This window comes from Crinia signifera, chromosome 6, assembly GCF_055691185.1.
Source record: "Crinia signifera chromosome 6, ASM5569118v1, whole genome shotgun sequence".
Taxonomy (NCBI): Eukaryota; Metazoa; Chordata; class Amphibia; order Anura; family Myobatrachidae; genus Crinia; species Crinia signifera.
In genome coordinates, this window is record NC_139222.1 from 2,827,407 (window position 1) to 2,847,817 (window position 20,411).

Sequence of the window (20,411 nt, forward strand, 5' to 3'; positions counted from 1 at the left end):
TTACCAAGCTGATGAAAGATTTATGCCAGTTATTAAAAGTACACAGGATTACCACCTCAGTGTACCACCCGCAGATGGCCCGGAAGACTGGATCACCACCTCAGGATACCACCCGCAGATGGCCTGGTAGACCGGATTACCACCTTAGGATAACACCAGCAGATGTAATGTCTGACATTTTTCATACATAGTCTGTGGAATGTCAGGTAGGAACTGATTGGCGGGCTGTTTATCACTCTCCATTTTCTCACTTTTGAAGCTTAGAGAATCTGGCCCTAGGTCTTAATGATACAGCCCTTTCCTGGTTCACATCTTACCTATCTGATCGCTCTTTCACTGTTCGCTTCTCTGACTCTACTTCCTCCTCACTACCTCTGTCAGTCGGAGTTCCGCAAGGCTCAGTCTTAGGTCCTCTGCTCTTCTCAATCTATACTTCCTCTCTTGGCAAACTAATAAGCTCTTTCGGATTTCAGTATCACTTATATGCAGATGATACTCAAATCTATCTATCAACCCCAGAGTTCTCACCATTGGTTTTGGACCGAGTCTCTGAATGTCTCTCTGCCATCTCATCTTGGATGTCTTCTCGCCAACTCAAACTCAATATTTCCAAAACGGAATTACTTATATTCCCGCCAACTAAGAACAGTTACCATCCTGATATCTCCATCGCTGTTGACAACTCAACAATCTACCATACCCCACAAGCTCGTTGCTTAGGGGTCATCCTCGACTCTGAACTGTCCTTTCTTCTCCACATTCAGGGCCTTATTTTGGTTCATTCTTTCTGACAAAATCCTTCTTAGATGGACAAAACCATGTGCACTGCAGGTGGGGCAGATGTAACATGTGCAGAGAGAATTAGATTTGGGTGGGGTTTTACTTCAAAGTGAGATCTATATTGCAGTGTAAAAATAAAGCAGCCAGTATTTACCCTGCACAGGAACAAAATAACTCACCCAAATCTAATTCTCTCTGCACAATTTACATCTGCCCCCCTGCAGTGCACATGGTTTTGTCCATCTAAGAAGGATTTTGTCAGAAAGAATGAACCAAAATAAGGCCCTCAATCTGTCTCCAAGTCATGTTACATGCATCTAAAAAATATCCAAAATACAAGCTTATATATTAACCTACTGGATCCCTGCATATGTACCTGTGATCCACCACACGTCTGAATCCATAGAGCACCAAGGAGACGGTAAAGTGATTGAGTATCCATATGGAATACCTAGACCAATTCCTAAACACACCAGTGGTCTCCATTAGGAAATCTTGTGCTCTTGAAAGTATTGAGCTTCCATTTGGGAATACTGTGAATTTCTTGCAATTATTGGGACTGCAATTTATCCCTCACCTTTCCAGTACCCATCAGTGGATCCCCATAGGAATGGTAATATAATACCTCACACCCATTTGGAAAAATCTGTGAGTTTTTAATTGAATTTTATCAACAATACATACCACAATCGAAGACACTCTTGTGATATATACGTTTATTATTTATATTATTATTGAGTTTTACATTATCTTAATTCTAGTTAATAAATATAATTTATCATTGTGAACCGTCTTGTGTAAATCATTCATTCAGCGCTGGCATTGTTTTTGCATGCATTTTAGGGGAGTGACTACCCCCTCGCCAGCTGCTGTTAATTGCGCACCACACAATACTAGTTATCTTGTTACATCCAAAATACAACCCTCTCTCACATAAGACACTACTAAATCTCTTATCCATGCTTTCATTATATCCTGCATTAATTATTGCAATAGAACACGCGGTCACCCCCTGAGGTTAGGGGACGGTGCACAGGACACGCAGTCACCCCCTGAGGTTAGGGGACGGTGCACAGGACACGCGGTCACCCCCTGAGGTTAGGGGACTGTGCACAGGACACGCGGTCACCCCTGAGGGTAGAGGATTGTACACGGGACACTCGGTCACCCCTGAGGGTAGAGGACTGTGCACGGGACACGCGGTCACCCCCTGAGGGTAGAGGACTGTGCACGGGACACACAGTCTCCCCCTGAGGTTAGGGGACTGTACACAGGACACGCGGTCACCCCTGAGGTTAGAGGACTGTGCACGGGACACGCGGTCACCCCCTAAGGTTAGGGGACTGTACACAGAACACGCGGTCACCCCCTAAGTTTAGGGGACTGTACACGGAACATGCGGTCACCCCATAAGGTTAGAGGACTGTACACAGAACACGCAGTCACCCCCTAAGGTTAGAGGACTGTACACGGGACACGCGGTCACCCCCTAAGGTTAGAGGACTGTACACGGGACACACGGTCACCCCCTAAGGTTAGAGGACTGTACACGGGACACGCGGTCACCCCCTAAGGTTAGAGGACTGTACACGGGACACGCGGTCACCCCCTAAGGTTAGAGGACTGTACACGGGACACGCGGTCACCTCCTAAGGTTAGAGGACTGTACACGGGACAGGTGGTCACCTCCTAAGGTTAGAGGACTGTACACAGAACACGCGGTCACCACCTAAGGTTAGATGACTGTACACAGGACACGCGGTCACCCCTAAGGTTAGAGGACTGTGCTCGGGACACGCGGTCACCCCCTAAGGTTAGAGGACTGTACACAGGACACGCGGTCACCACCTAAGGTTAGATGACTGTACACAGGACACGCGGTCACCCCTAAGGTTAGAGGACTGTGCTCGGGACACGCGGTCACCCCCTAAGGTTAGAGGACTGTACACAGGACACGCAATCACCCTCTGAGGTTAGAGGACTCTACACAGGACACGCGGTCACCCCCTAAGGTTAGAGGGCTGTGCACAGGACACGCGGTTACCCCTAAGGTTAGAGGACAGGACACGCGGTCACCCCCTAATGTTAGATGACTGTACACAGGACACATGGTTACCTTCTAAGATTAGAGGACTGTACAGAGGACACATGGTTACCTTCTAAGGTTAGAGGACTGTACACAGGACACGCGATCACTACCTAAGGTTAGAGGACTGTACACAGGACACGCGATCACTGCCTAAGGTTAGAGGACTGTACACAGGACACGCGGTCACCTCCTGAGGTTAGAGGACTGTACACAGGACACGCGGTCACCTCCTGAGGTTAGAGGACTGTACACAGGACACACGGTCACCACCTAAGGTTAGAGGACTGTACACAGGACACGAGGTCACATCCTGAGGTTAGAGGACTGTACACAGGACACGCGGTCACCCCCTAAGGTTAGAGGACTGTACACAGGACACGCGGTCACCCCCTAAGGTTAGAGGACTGTACACAGGACACGCAGTCACCCCCTGAGGTTAGAGGTCTGTACACAGGACACGCGGTCACCCCCTGAGGTTAGAGGACTGTACACAGGACACGCAGTCACCCCCTGAGGTTAGAGGACTGTGCACAGGACACGCGGTCACTACCTAAGGTCAGAGGACTGTGCACAGGACACGCGGTCACTACCTAAGGTTAGAGGACTTACACAGGACACGCGGTCACTACCTAAAGGTTAGAGGACTGTGCACAGGACACGCGGTCACTACCTAAAGGTTAGAGGACTGTGCACAGGACACGCGGTCACTACCTAAAGGTTAGAGGACTGTGCACAGGACACGCGGTCACTACCTAAGGTTAGAGGACTTACACAGGACACGCGGTCACTACCTAAGGTTAGAGGACTGTACACAGGACACACGATCACCCCGTAAGGTTAGAGGACTGTACAAAGGACACGCGGTCACCACCTGAGGTTAGAGGACTGTACACAGGACACACGGTCACCTCCTGAGGTTAGAGGACTGTACACAGGACACAAGGTCACCCCGTAAAGTTAGAGGACTGTGCACGGGACACAGGACACACGATCACCCCGTAAGGTTAGAGGACTGTACAAAGGACACGCGGTCACCACCTGAGGTTAGAGGACTGTACACAGGACACACGGTCACCTCCTGAGGTTAGAGGACTGTACACAGGACACAAGGTCACCCCGTAAAGTTAGAGGACTGTGCACGGGACACAAGGTCACCCTGTAAGGTTAGAGGACTGTGCACGGGACACGCGGTCAACCCCTAAGGTTAGAGGACTGTACATAGGACACGCGGTCACCCCCTAAGGTAAGAGGACTGTACATAGGACACGCGATCACCCTCTGAGGTTAGAGGACTGTACACAGGACACGCGGTCACCCCCTAAGGTTAGAGGACTGTACACAGGACACGCGGTCATCCCCTAAGGTTAGAGGACTGTACACAGGACACGCGGTCACCCCCTAAGGTTAGAGGGCTGTGCACAGGACACGCGGTCACCCCCTAAGGTTAGAGGGCTGTGCACAGGACACGCGGTCACCCCCTGGGGTTAGAGGACTGTACACAGGACACGCGGTCACCCCCTAATGTTAGATGACTGTACACAGGACACATGGCTACCTTCTAAGATTAGAGGACTGTACACAGGACACATGGTTACCTTCTAAGGTTAGAGGACTGTACACAGGACACGCGATCACTACCTAAGGTTAGAGGACTGTACACAGGACACACGGTCACCTCAGCTACCTAAGGTTAGAGGACTGTACACAGGACACACGGTCACCTCCTGAGGTTAGAGGACTGTACACAGGACACGCAGTCACCTCCTGAGGTTAGAGGACTGTACACAGGACACGCAGTCACCACCTAAGGTTAGAGGACTGTACACAGGACACGCGGTCACATCCTGAAGTTAGAGGACTGTACACAGGACACGCGGTCACCCCCTAAGGTTAGAGGACTGTACACAGGACACGCGGTCACCCCCTAAGGTTAGAGGACTGTACACAGGACACGCGGTCATCCCCTAAGGTTAGAGGACTGTACACAGGACACGCGGTCACCCCCTAAGGTTAGAGGACTGTACACAGGACACGAGGTTACCTTCTAAGGTTACAGGACTGTACACAGGACATGCGGTCACCCCCTAAGGTTAGAGGACTGTACACAAGACACGCGGTCACCCCCTGAGGTTAGAGGACTGTACACAGGACAAGCGGTCACCCCCTAAGGTTAAAGGACTGTACACAGGACACGCGGTCACCCCCTGAGGTTAGAGGACTGTAAACAGGACACGCGGTCACCCACCAAGGTTAGAGGACTGTACACAGGACACACGGTCACCCACCAAGGTTAGAGGACTGTACACAGGACACATGGTTACCTTCTAAGGTTAGAGGACTGTACACAGGACACGCGATCACTACCTAAGGCTAGAGGATTGTACACAGGACACGCGGTCACCTCCTGAGGTTAGAGGACTGTACACAGGACACGCGGTCACCCCCTAAGGTTAAAGGACTGTACACAGGACACGCGGTCACCCCCTGAGGTTAGAGGACTGTAAACAGGACACGCGGTCACCCACCAAGGTTAGAGGACTGTACACAGGACACACGGTCACCCACCAAGGTTAGAGGACTGTACACAGGACACATGGTTACCTTCTAAGGTTAGAGGACTGTACACAGGACACGCGATCACTACCTAAGGCTAGAGGATTGTACACAGGACACGCGGTCACCTCCTGAGGTTAGAGGACTGTACACAGGACACGCGGTCACCACCTAAGGTTAGAGGACTGTACACAGGACACGCGGTCACCCCCTAAGGTTAGAGGACTGTACACAGGACACACGGTCATCCCCTAAGGTTAGAGGACTGTACACAGGACACGCGGTCACCCCCTAAGGTTAGAGGACTGTACACAGGACACGTGGTTACCTTCTAAGGTTACAGGACTGTACACAGGACACTCGGTCACCCCCTGAGGTTAGAGGACTGTACACAAGACACGCGGTCACCCCCTGAGGTTAGAGGACTGTACACAGGACAAGCGGTCACCCCCTAAGGTTAAAGGACTGTACACAGGACACGCGGTCACCCCCTGAGGTTAGAGGACTGTACACAGGACACGCGGTCACCCACCAAGGTTAGAGTACTGTACACAGGACACATGGTTACCTTCTAAGGTTAGAGGACTGTACACAGGACACGCGATCACTACCTAAGGCTAGAGGATTGTACACAGGACACGCGGTCACCTCCTGAGGTTAGAGGACTGTACACAGGACACCTGGTCACCACCTAAGGTTAGAGGACTGTACACAGGACACGCTGTCACCCCCCCCAAGGTTAAAGGACTGTGTACAGGACAAGCGGTCACCCCCTAAGGTTAGAGGACTGTGCACGGGACACGCAGTCACCCCCTGAGGTTAGAGGACTGTGTACAGGACACATTGTCAACCCCTGAGGTTAGAGGACTGTACACAGGTCACATGGTCAGTCTAACTTGATGGACTGGTGACTTTTTTTCTACCTATTATTTATTTCCCAAATCTTCAAGACACAAGAACACGCTGGAGTGGCCCGGCAACATAGGATTTACCTGGAGAGTGTAACTCAGCGAGACAGGTCTTTTGGGAGGGATTGCAGCAGGCAAGGAATGCAGGATATTACTGAGAGGTGCCGGCCAGGAATGCAGGATATTACTGAGAGGTGCCGGCCAGGAATGCAGGATATTACTGGGGAGGTGCAGGCCAGGAATGCAGGATATTACTGAGAGGTGCCGGCCAGGAATGCAGGATATTACTGAGAGGTGCCGGCCAGGAATGCAGGATATTACTGGGGAGGTGCAGGCCAGGAATGCAGGATATTACTGAGAGGTGCCGGCCAGGAATGCAGGATATTACTGAGAGGTGCCGGCCAGGAATGCAGGATATTACTGAGAGGTGCCGGCCAGGAATGCAGGATATTACTGGGGAGGTGCAGGCCAGGAATGCAGGATATTACTGAGAGGTGCCGGCCAGGAATGCAGGATATTACTGAGAGGTGCCGGCCAGGAATGCAGGATATTACTGAGAGGTGCAGGCCAGGAATGCAGGATATTACTGGGAAGGTGCAGGCCAGGAATGCAGGATATTACTGGGGAGGTGCCGGCCAGGAATGCAGGATATTACTGAGAGGTGCAGGCCAGGAATGCAGGATATTACTGAGAGGTGCAGGCCAGGAATGCAGGATATTACTGAGGTGCAGGCCAGGAATGCAGGATATTACTGAGGGGTGCAGGCCAGGAATGCAGGATATTACTGAGAGGTGCAGGCCAGGAATGCAGGATATTACTGAGAGGTGCAGGCCAGGAATGCAGGATATTACTGAGAGGTGCCGGCCAGGAATGCAGGATATTACTGAGAGGTGCAGGCCAGGAATGCAGGATATTACTGAGAGGTGCAGGCCAGGAATGCAGGATATTACTGAGAGGTGCAGGCCAGGAATGCAGGATATTACTGAGGTGCAGGCCAGGAATGCAGGATATTACTGAGAGGTGCAGGCCAGGAATGCAGGATATTACTGAGAGGTGCCGGCCAGGAATGCAGGATATTACTGGGAAGGTGCAGGCCAGGAATGCAGGATATTACTGAGAGGTGCAGGCCAGGAATGCAGGATATTACTGAGAGGTGCAGGCTAGGAATGCAGGATATTACTGAGAGGTGCAGGCCAGGAATGCAGGATATTACTGGGGAGGTGCAGGCCAGGAATGCAGGATATTACTGGGAAGGTGCAGGCCAGGAATGCAGGATATTACTGAGAGGTGCAGGCCAGGAATGCAGGATATTACTGAGAGGTGCAGGCCAGGAATGCAGGATATTACTGAGAGGTGCAGGCCAGGAATGCAGGATATTACTGAGAGGTGCAGGCCAGGAATGCAGGATATTACTGGGAAGGTGCAGGCCAGGAATGCAGGATATTACTGAGAGGTGCAGGCCAGGAATGCAGGATATTACTGAGAGGTGCAGGCCAGGAATGCAGGATATTACTGAGAGGTGCAGGCCAGGAATGCAGGATATTACTGAGAGGTGCAGGCCAGGAATGCAGGATATTACTGAGAGGTGCAGGCCAGGAATGCAGGATATTACTGAGAGGTGCAGGCCAGGAATGCAGGATATTACTGAGAGGTGCAGGCCAGGAATGCAGGATATTACTGAGGGGTGCAGGCCAGGAATGCAGGATATTACTGAGAGGTGCCGGCCAGGAATGCAGGCTATTACTGAGAGGTGCCGGCCAGGAATGCAGGATATTACTGGGAAGGTGCAGGCCAGGAATGCAGGATATTACTGAGAGGTGCAGGCCAGGAATGCAGGATATTACTGAGAGGTGCAGGCTAGGAATGCAGGATATTACTGAGAGGTGCAGGCCAGGAATGCAGGATATTACTGGGGAGGTGCAGGCCAGGAATGCAGGATATTACTGGGAAGGTGCAGGCCAGGAATGCAGGATATTACTGAGAGGTGCAGGCCAGGAATGCAGGATATTACTGAGAGGTGCAGGCCAGGAATGCAGGATATTACTGAGAGGTGCAGGCCAGGAATGCAGGATATTACTGGGAAGGTGCAGGCCAGGAATGCAGGATATTACTGAGAGGTGCAGGCCAGGAATGCAGGATATTACTGAGAGGTGCAGGCCAGGAATGCAGGATATTACTGAGAGGTGCAGGCCAGGAATGCAGGATATTACTGAGAGGTGCAGGCCAGGAATGCAGGATATTACTGAGAGGTGCAGGCCAGGAATGCAGGATATTACTGAGAGGTGCAGGCCAGGAATGCAGGATATTACTGAGAGGTGCAGGCCAGGAATGCAGGATATTACTGAGGGGTGCAGGCCAGGAATGCAGGATATTACTGAGAGGTGCAGGCCAGGAATGCAGGCTATTACTGAGAGGTGCAGGCCAGGAATGCAGGATATTACTGAGAGGTGCAGGCCAGGAATGCAGGATATTACTGAGAGGTGCCGGCCAGGAATGCAGGATATTACTGAGAGGTGCAGGCCAGGAATGCAGGATATTACTGAGAGGTGCAGGGCAGGAATGTAGGATATTACTGGGGAGGTGCAGGCCAGGAATGCAGGATATTACTGAGAGGTGCCGGCCAGGAATGCAGGATATTACTGAGAGGTGCAGGCCAGGAATGCAGGATATTACTGGGAAGGTGCAGGCCAGGAATGCAGGATATTACTGAGAGGTGCAGGCCAGGAATGCAGGATATTACTGAGAGGTGCAGGCTAGGAATGCAGGATATTACTGAGAGGTGCAGGCCAGGAATGCAGGATATTACTGGGAAGGTGCAGGCCAGGAATGCAGGATATTACTGAGAGGTGCAGGCCAGGAATGCAGGATATTACTGAGAGGTGCAGGCCAGGAATGCAGGATATTACTGAGAGGTGCAGGCCAGGAATGCAGGATATTACTGAGAGGTGCAGGCCAGGAATGCAGGATATTATTGAGAGGTGCCGGCCAGGAATGCAGGATATTACTGAGAGGTGCCGGCCAGGAATGCAGGATATTACTGGGGAGGTGCAGGCCAGGAATGCAGGATATTACTGGGAAGGTGCAGGCCAGGAATGCAGGATATTACTGAGAGGTGCAGGCCAGGAATGCAGGATATTACTGAGAGGTGCAGGCTAGGAATGCAGGATATTACTGAGAGGTGCAGGCCAGGAATGCAGGATATTACTGGGGAGGTGCAGGCCAGGAATGCAGGATATTACTGGGAAGGTGCAGGCCAGGAATGCAGGATATTACTGAGAGGTGCAGGCCAGGAATGCAGGATATTACTGAGAGGTGCAGGCCAGGAATGCAGGATATTACTGGGAAGGTGCAGGCCAGGAATGCAGGATATTACTGAGAGGTGCAGGCCAGGAATGCAGGATATTACTGAGAGGTGCAGGCCAGGAATGCAGGATATTACTGAGAGGTGCCGGCCAGGAATGCAGGATATTACTGAGAGGTGCAGGCCAGGAATGCAGGATATTACTGAGAGGTGCCGGCCAGGAATGCAGGATATTACTGAGAGGTGCAGGCCAGGAATGCAGGATATTACTGAGAGGTGCAGGCCAGGAATGCAGGATATTACTGGGGGAGGTACAGCTCAGACAAACACATAAATAAACCTGTGACACTTCCATAAACGACTTCACTCAAACCCAGGTGTAAATTTATCCCATTACGGGGAGACCCTGATTTTTCTCCCTACTTCAGTATTTCATTTTATCTGCAATGGAAACATAAAGGTCTTTTATCTATACGGTACGTTTTTGACCCTGGCGGCAATTTATACCCATTCCAACAACTGAGAGAGAAGTTTGACACCCAAGTCAGACACTACATACATCGTAAAGTCAAGTCGGGAGTCTATGATAAAATTCTACATCGCACAACCCCTTCCCCCTTACACTCCTTAGTTCATTTATACCCCTTTCACACCAGAAAACGCAGGGACCCACCCGGGAATATGGCCCAGGAATCATGCCGGGACATTCCCGGGTTGGCCCCTTTCACACCAGAAAAGTCCCTGCGGTAGGATGGCAGTGGAGGCGGGCAGTAGGTGTGTAGAATACTCACCCTGGTTGCTGGTCCTCCGTGCAGGCCGGGGATCCACACGGGCGGCAGGCGCAAATGATGGGACAGCTGGCGGATGAAGATAACGCAGCTCTCTGGTGCTCTCACTGCCGCCGGAGAGCTGCCGCATCTTCATCCACCGCCTGTCCCGTCATTTGCGCCCGCCGCCTGTGTGGATCCACGACCGGACAACACACAGAGGACTGGCAACCCGGGTAAGTATCCCCTACCCCATTCACACAGGCCAGGTCCCCAGGTTAAACCCGGGAACAACCCTGCTCCATAGCAGGGTTGAAATCCTGGCAATTTTTGCCGGGATTTTGTCCCGGGAATCTTTCACACCTGCGCTAGTCACCCAACCCGGGAAATTATGCTGGTGTGAATGGGGTATTAGCAGATACGACAAAAAATGTTAAATTCGGTGCATTTATTCCGACCTACTGCCTTCAAATGTAGATAAGCTTTGGGATGGATTATGGACATCGTGGTCACATGACTTCCCAGAATCCCCCTCACCAGATGATATTTTCAAACAATTCCCCACCGCGTAGAAATGGTTGAAGTCGGGCAAATGACAAGAGATACACATTACATTACTCACCAGAGCCCAGATCTCTCCGTCTCAGTGGGGTCCATGTCACAATCCTGCCTGTCCGAACTGTTCCATCTCCTCGGCCACTGTTATACGGAATATATGGCATTGCTCCAAGATAAAACGTATTTGGGTATAAAGTCCATAATCTGACCAAACTCCTGTCCTCATGGAGACCGTTGTTATTGGCACCCAGACAGGATTCATACCAATCATTGCCCCTCCAACCACACTCACCGCCTTGGCCAGATCATTGGTGTTGGGACACTGGCTGGAATAAACAAAGCCATCCATTGTAACGCTGACACCTGAATGAATGGTCTGTCTGCACCATGATCGAGGTACTGCCTGCTGTGATACCGAAGAGGGGGGGAAAGGACTTTACCGATAAGTGGGAACAGTGTTTAGCGCATCTACCAGGGGAACCTCCAGATCGGTTATGAAAGTTTTCGGAAACACCAAATAGTCACTTATGGAAAAATCTTTCTATATAAATATCTATCTCGGTGCATATGTTTTAATGGTATATTACTTCTCTTGTTTCGATCTCTATTACTATCTTTAAAATTCTTAAACTCGGGCCACCCTCCCCCTCTCATCCGCCCCCCCCCATCATCACCCCTGGTTTATTTCACCTCGTTTCCCCCCAAACAATTGAAAAAACTCTTGTATTTATTAATAAAAATCGTTATACAAAAAAATATATATATAAAACAGACAGCAGCTCAAATATTCACATGACGGAAACAAGAAATGAAGGGAAACAGTGTGCTTAATATAATGTGTTCTTTAGAGAAAAGACCTTCAAATTATAACATTTGACCTGGGTATATTTGTGTGAATAATTGGTTAACAACCTGTGACTTTAATCCCCTAAATCAGAAACACACTTCTCACCTGTGTGACTTCTCTTATGTCTAACAAGAACTGATTTTTGTGTAAAACATTTCCCGCACTCAGAACAAGGAAATGGTTTCTCACCTGTGTGACTTCTCTGGTGTCTAACAAGAACTGATTTCCGTGTAAAACATTTTGCACACTCAGAGCATGGAAATGGCTTCACACCGGTGTGACTTCTTTGATGTGTAACAAGATCTGTTCTCTGTGTAAAACATTTCCCGCATTCAGAACATGAAAATGGCTTCTCACCTGTGTGACCTCTCTGATGTATAACAAGAACTGATTTATTAGAAAAACATTTCCCACACTCGGAGCATGAATATGGCCTCTCACCTGTGTGATTTCTCTCATGTGTTAAAAGATCTGATTTCTGTGTAAAACTTTTTCCACAGTAAGAACATGAAAATGGTTTCTCACCTGTGTGACGCCTCTGATGTATATCAAGAAGTGACTTGTGTTTAAAACATTTCCCACACTCAGAACATGGAAATGGTTTCCCATCTGTGTGATTTCTCTGATGTGTAACAAGCTGTGATTTATTTGGAAAATATTTCCCACACTCAATGCATGGAAATGGCTTTTCACCTGTGTGACTTCTCTCGTGCATAAGAAGATGTGATTTGCGTGTAAAACATTTCCCACACTCTGAACATGAAAACGGTTTCTCACCTGTATGACATCGCTCATGCAGAACAAGATGTGATTTGTGTATAAAACATGTCCCACATTCTGAACATGAAAAAGGTTTGTCACCTGTGTGACATCTCTCATGTATACCAAGATATGATTTTTCTGCAAAACATTTCCCACACTCAGAGCATGGAAATGGTTTCTCACCTGTGTGACTTCTCTCATGTCTAACAAGACGAGATTTATATGTAAAACATTTCCCACACTCAGAACATGCAAATCGCTTCTCACCGGCCTTATCTGGCTGATTGCTTATAAGCTCTGTGTCCTGTGTAAAACATCTGCCATCAATAGAACAGGGAGAGTTTGTGGTTAGAGTAAATGATGTTCTATGTGTAACAGTAGAACATTTCCCCTGGTTAGCGGGATCAGAAGACATATCTGCACCGTGACATAGGGGATGTATAATTGGGGTAATGGGGGCTTCTCCTGGAAAGTCCTGTCTGATGTTATCTTCTATGTTATGGTCTGAGATATTCCTGCTGTTACCGCCACCTGCTGGGAATAAAATGTATATAAATATGAATCGATCACATAACAAGTTTCCAATTCCTATAAAGACGATGGGAAGAAATTCCCAAATTACCATCCAATGTATAAATTACAAGGTACAATTTATAACAAATACTACTACTAACATCAAGCTATGGGAAACAAATAGCGGGATTACACGGGTATGCATATAGTGGGGATTATACATGTATGTCACTGAGTACATACACATTATATAGATGTTGCCACACTCATTCATCCTACGTATGGCGATTAAGTCGCTACAAGAGGGGCACTACAGCGTGTCGCAGTAGCGCGGCATGGTGCATTGTGGTTTAGTGTGGCATATGGCGTTGCCGGTGAGTGTAATGCTTATTACCAGCAGCGGTCGCTTTTGAAAATCACCACTGGGCATGCGTGAGGTCTCCAATGAAAGACAGTACAGTAACATAGTGCAAGAACTACTTTACTGTAAGGTTAATGCAGTATACAGGAGTGGCAGCTGACACGCAGTGATAATATGCTTTAAAGATGAACGCTGGGCTACAGGATCGCTGAATACAGATCACGCACAGTAACTAGAAATGGAAACATACAGTACAGTACCGTCTGCCTTCCACATGGATGCATGGCTGCAGATTGCTTTATACAGTACTGTAAATTCAGGAGGATCATATTATTATTATTAATGTCTATTCATGCTTTCATTTCTGAGATTACTATAAAAAACTGTATGGTACAACATGTCCCCAGGCTGCATTGAACGCTTAACTGGCTGATCTGAAAGTGGTAAAAAATACAAAATAATTGTATTTATTTTTTTGCGGAGGAGATGCTCGCAATGCAGTTCGTACAGTGAGGTCAGCAATTTAGTTTTCATATTTTCACTGGATTATTTTTATACTTTACATGTGAGCTGGCACACATTACTCGGGGTGCTATGCCAGCCTTATAAAAAGTGCATTCTATGTGTGTGGACTAATGTTCAGGGACTCCACTATCTCCATAGCAAGGCTCCAAACCCCCCCCCCCCCATGTCTTTTCTTTGACATTCAGCTACATTTATTTTCAGATATTAACAGACGTGTATAAATGATATACATAACCACTTCAATCATTTGAAAGGTTCAATAGCATTCAACCAAATTTAAATAATTTAAAAAAGCGTGACCATAAACATAAATGTATAAATGACAAAGATATAAATCATGAAACTGTTGTGCTAGTAACAGAGCGTAAAGAGGGGAAGAAGAGAAGGGGGGGGGGATATTTGACAGGGAAGTCCGTCAAGAATGTAACAAAAATAAAAGGAGAGAGTAAACATAAAAATGTATTATGGTGTATTATCAGTATAAGTAGGATACGCAGACAGGACTCTGTTTAATTGTCAGACTAAGGTCAGCACTGCGGTCTTTAAAGCTTTATACGAGGACGTTGTCTTGAATTCTAACCACCGGAACCATATAGTCTGGAAGAGACCACGCATCTCTGGGGTTGAGTAAAAAACGTATTCCATACACACATAGAAATCCAGGCGATTACACCAGTCCCACAAGGACAGTGGAGCCGGTGACCGCCAGCGCACCAGTATAATTGCCCATCTGCCTCAAAAAGTTTTGGTACTTGTGTAGTTTCACGGCGCCAGCATGGCGCCGTGTGTCTGAGTCCACTTGCTGCGGGCTCGGTGGCTCGATATGCTCGCCACGCTATTTAAAATCAACTCCATGCCAACATGGATAGTGGAGGTATGAACTATCCATGTTGGCATGAAGTTAAGTTACTTTTTTGGACTTATTTCGTGGCGAGCGTACAACCGGAAGTAGCACGGCGCGATGCTGGCGCCGTGAAACTACACAAGTACCAAAGTTTTTTTTTAAGAAGATATATCTACGTTAGAGTGAGACAGTAGCCAAAAATCAGGGCCCTCATTAAATGGGGAGACTAATGTTGTCCTAGTATTGGAGTAATAAAGGGAAGTCCCACCGTATATGAATTGGTGAACCCTGCCCCACCATCACACCTCCAGTAGAGAGGGGAAACCCCAGGGTAGAAATAATGTAAGAGGGTTGGAACCCGATACCATCTGGAGAGTACTTTATACAGAGTCTCAACTACCTCCATACTAGAAGTTTGGTATATCTTGTTCCAATTCAAATTAATCCCTTTGAGAGGAAAGTCGTGTTCCCAAGACTTCTGGTAGGATGGGGTAGTAGGTAATATATCGGTCAATAGGATTTGGTAGATATTTGAAATGATGTGAGTGGGGGCATGTTGTTGGGTGCACAGACAGTAGGTCCTCCCAGCGTGGAAACAAAGTGGAGTATTTGGAGGTAAAACCAGTTATCTGTGGAACCATCCCATCAGAAAATAGGTGATGGAACCTAGTGAAGTTGGCTTTTTTCCAAGGTACAGTTGCACCACCAGTTAGGAGACACCTTAGTGGTAAGATGTAGGCGGGTGCAAATATTTCCTCAAATAAGTAAGGTGGGGCCCACTGTCTGAGTTTAAGGAGTGTTTCACAACAGAGAGCCAGGGAGTGTATGTAAGGGGGAGGTTAGAGGAGGCCCACTCCAAGTGAATCCAATGTCCACTCCAGAATCCTACCAAGTAGAGATGCATGGTAATAGGTAGCTATAAGGGGCATTTGTCGACCTCCCTGTAATTTGCATCTAGCTAACATCTATTGCTTAAAATGAGGTTTCCTTCCACCCCTTATGAAGCCCCACAGTACATTGTGAAGGTCCAAGATGATTTTGAAGGAAGGGAAATAGGGACCGTTTGAGAAGGAGAAGGACGTTCTGAGAAGGACGTTCATCTTCAGAATACCAATGTTACCGAAGAAAATGTCATTGCTAGCCAAACTGACAAATCCTAAAGGACTTTAATAAGGAGAGGGGTAAAGTTCAGAGAGAACAATCGGTCAATTTTGAGAGGAATTGATCACCCAAATATTGTAAATGGGAAGTACTCCACATAAAAGGAAAGGAATTGGAGAGGCCAGGGATAGCCAAATCCGGGGTGGAAACATTAATTGCCTCTGATTTGTGATCATTATCAAAATTAGAGAGGGTGTGAAAACGGTGAAACTCCAACATAAAATTGGGAGGGATATTAGCGGATTGGTAATAATAGCCAACAGGTCATCAGCGAAGAGTGCAAGTTTGTATTCTTGAGAACTGACCCTCAACCTGGAGATATCAGGATTTGCCCTAATTGCCCTTGCTAAAGTCTCCATACAAAATCAGTGGGAAGAGGGGTCACCCTTGCCTCATACCGTTGTTAATGTGGATCTGAGTGGAGAGTTTACCGTTGACTCGTACCTGTGCGGTTGGAGCTCTGTACAAGGCTAGCCCTCTGTGGAGAAAACTCAATCCCAGTTTCCGTAAAACCCCCTCCATAAAATCCCAGTCTATCCGGTCAAACGCTTTTTCAGCGTCAGTCGACAGGAGGATCATGGGGATCTCATGTGATTTCTCCAGAAGAGCCCTCGCCAACATCGTCCCAGGTTTATTGCCCCACCTATATTAGGTATGTCTACATTGTCTGAAGGATCTTTTGGTATTGTCGTTGAGAAGAGTATTCAGAGAAGACCAAGCCTCCTGCAGTTGTACAGAAATATCGGAGTCCCCAGAGGTCTTAGGATTCAGTTCTAAGAGTTTAATTTATACAGGAGAGTGTTATAACCAAGGAGTTTGTCTTTGCGCAGTAAGAATCAGAGAGCAATTACTTATTAAGCCTCCAATGTCAGGGTCAAGGTCTGTGGGTGTGTAATAATAGCGTTAGGGTAATTAGGGTATGGTCTGATCCTGTAATCTGGCAAATGGACGCTTCTGCGTCTGTATGTAATCATAGCGTTAGGGTAATTGGGGTATGGTCTGACCCTGTAATCTGGCAAATGGACGCTTCTGCGTCTGTGTGTAATGATAGCGTTAGGGTAATTGGGGTATGGTCTGATCCTGTAATCTGACCAATAGACACTTCTATCAGTGAGTCTAGAGCAACAGTGCGAAACACAAAAATAGTCGATACAGGAGTATGAGTTATGGGGGGGGAGGGGTGGAGAGTAAAATGTGTGGTCCCACTCTGCAGGGTGTAGAAGCCTCCAAGAGTCAACCAATCAAAATTCATGGAGGGACTAAGCTGTTATTTGACCTCGTAGTGCACCACAGTGTACAGTAGCAAGACACAAAAGGCTAAACCGGAAAGTGGTAATGAAACCTAATTTTAGCGGAAGAGATGCTCGCAAAAGATGCTCACACAGTGAGCTTAGTCCAGCACATGCTCAGCAACTCCCCCCTATCCAGCATTAATTACTTCAATCAGCCTCCCTCCCTTCATTGTATAGGAAGGGGCAGAGGAAGCCAGGAAGTAATGGGGGCAGAGTTTGCAAATCTCACACAAAACAGATCAAAAGTCAGACATAATTAGAACTGGGTTGTTTGAGTGAGTTATAAGCGAAAACGATTCAATTAACTTATATATACAAAATGACAGCAGATTTGTAATAAATCAACCTATTAAAAATTATTTCTAACCTTAAAAATTCTAAATATACTTTGATTTGTCAAAATAGCTCATAAACTGTACATTTTATTGTTCCATTTTTTAACCACTATCTTAATGTGCGTGTTCTGCACATTGGAAAGCTAAGTGTGTCTAACACTTTTGCTAATTCAAATTATATATAGCATACCTATATACTACATGTAATTGTGAGCAGTCAGCAGACAGCACATACACAGGGCAGCATTGTGGAGGCACAGAGTGATGGGAGGAGTCTAAAATAACAGACAATTCAACAGATTTTTCAGACTCCTTGAATCACTGACTGAGATTAGAAAAGTCATCAGCCTGATGTCAGCAACATGGAGTCGTGACCCCATGCTGAGAAAGTCAGGACCCACTTTGGGGTCAGGAACCACAGTTTTAGAACCACTGTTCTAGGTAATACAGAATATATATAATTATCTGTAATACCCACCTGTGCTGATATCTGTAGGGATTTCCTCCTCCTTACACTGCTGATCCCTCCTTATATAAGTCTCTTCTCCTCCCTCTGTGTCTTCTGCCTTGATATAAGTCACATACGTCTCTTCTTCTCCCTCTGTATCTTCTGCCTTCATATCAGTCACATACGTCTTTTCTCCTCCCTCTGTATCTTCTGCCTTCATATCAGTCACATACGTGTCTTGTTCTCCCTCTGTATCTTCTGCCTTCATATCACTCACATACGTCTCTTCTTCTCCCTCTGTATCTTCTGCCTTCATATAAGTCACATACGTCTCTTCTTCTCCCTCTGTATCTTCTGCCTTCATATCAGTCACATACGTCTTTTCTCCTCCCTCTGTATCTTCTGCCTTCATATCAGTCACATACGTGTCTTGTTCTCCCTCTGTATCTTCTGCCTTCATATCAGTCACATACGTCTCTTCTTCTCCCTCTGTATCTTCTTCCTTCATATCAGTCACATACGTCTCTTCTCCTCTCTCTGTATCTTCTGCCTTCATATCAGTCACATACGTCTCTTCTCCTCCCTCTGTATCTTCTGCCTTCATATCAGTCACATACGTCTCTTCTTCTCCCTCTGTATCTTCTGCCTTCATATCAGTCACATACGTCTCTTCTTCTCCCTCTGTATCTTCTGCCTTCATATCAGTCACATACGTCTCTTCTTCTCCCTCTGTATCTTCTGCCTTCATATCAGTCACATACGTCTCTTCTTCTCCCTCTGTATCTTCTTCCTTCATATCAGTCACATACGTCTCTTCTCCTCTCTCTGTATCTTCTGCCTTCATATCAGTCACATACGTCTCTTCTTCTCCCTCTGTATCTTCTGCCTTCATATCAGTCAAATACGTCTCTTCTTCTCCCTCTGTATCTTCTACCTTCATATCAGTCACATACGTCTCTTCTTCTCCCTCTGTATCTTCTGCCTTCATATCAGTCACATACGTCTCTTCTCCTCCCTCTGTATCTTCTGCCTTCATATCAGTCACATACGTCTCTTCTTCTCCCTCTGTACCTTCTGCCTTCATATCAGTCACATACGTCTCTTCTCCTCCCTCTGTATCTTCTGCCTTCATATCAGTCACATACGTCTTTTCTCCTCCCTCTGTATCTTCTGCCTTCATATCAGTCACATACGTCTTTTCTCCTCCCTCTGTATCTTCTGCCTTCATATCAGTCACATACGTCTCTTCTTCTCCCTCTGTATCTTCTGCCTTCATATCAGTCACATACGTCTCTTCTTCTCCCTCTGTATCTTCTGCCTTCATATCAGTAACATACGTCTCTTCTTCTCCTTCTGTATCTTCTGCCTTCATATCAGTCACATACGTCTCTTCTTCTCCCTCTGTATCTTCTGCCTTCATATCAGTCACATACGTCTCTTCTTCTCCCTCTGTATCTTCTGCCTTCATATCAGTCACATACGTCTCTTCTTCTCCCTCTGTATCTTCTGCCTTCATATCAGTCACATACGTCTCTTCTCCTCCCTCTGTATCTTCTGCCTTCATATCAGTCACATACGTCTCTTCTCCCTCTGTATCTTCTGCCTTCATATCAGTCACATATGTCTCTTCTTCTCCCTCTGTACCTTCTGCCTTCATATCAGTCACATACGTCTCTTCTTCTCCCTCTGTATCTTCTGCCTTCATATCAGTCACATACGTCTCTTCTTCTCCCTCTGTATCTTCTGCCTTCATATCAGTCACATACGTCTCTTCTTCTCCCTCTGTATCTTCTGCCTTCATATCAGTCACATACGTCTCTTCTTCTCCCTCTGTATCTTCTGCCTTCATATCCGTCACATACGTCTCTTCTTCTCCCTCTGTATCTTCTGCCTTCATATCAGTCACATACGTCTCTTCTTCTCCCTCTGTATCTTCTGCCTTCATATCCGTCACATACGTCTCTTCTTCTCCCTCTGTATCTTCTGCCTTCATATCAGTCACATACGTCTCTTCTTCTCCCTCTGTATCTTCTGCCTTCATATCAGTCACATCTGTCTCTTCTTCTCCCTTCATATCAGTCACATCTGTCTCTTCTTCTCCCTTCATATCAGTCACATACGTCTCTTCTTCTCCCTTCAGATCAGTCACATATGTCTCTGGGGTATTCCTGTTACTGGGCCCATCTGTAGGAGACACACAGTGACTGAGGACATTGTATATATGTGATTATCAGATGCTGGGTGTATATAGGGGACCCCCATACCTGCCCTCCCCTGTACAATAAATGTCTCCTCTTACCCAGTGATGTGAGGGGCCGGTGATTCTCCATCATCACGTCCTTGTACAGACCCCTGTGTTCCTCTATA

The 20,411-nt window shown here is 47.3% G+C and overlaps 1 protein-coding gene across 5 annotated transcripts in view; it reads right to left on the reverse strand.

The window, feature by feature from the left end:
• The window catches only part of LOC146009796 (uncharacterized), a 562,226-nt gene that overhangs the window by 454,058 nt on the left and 87,757 nt on the right, over positions 1-20,411 (reverse strand). For 3 of the 5 annotated variants that reach the window (XM_083150263.1, XM_083150261.1, XM_083150262.1), the window contains exon 5: positions 18,075-20,145. In XM_083150263.1, coding sequence (XP_083006389.1) covers positions 18,075-20,145 — 2,071 coding nt within the window. Of the gene's footprint in view, positions 1-11,665; positions 13,100-18,074; positions 20,146-20,411 lie in introns of those variants that run through there. The other 2 variants (XM_083150260.1, XM_083150259.1) reach the window with 2 other exon arrangements.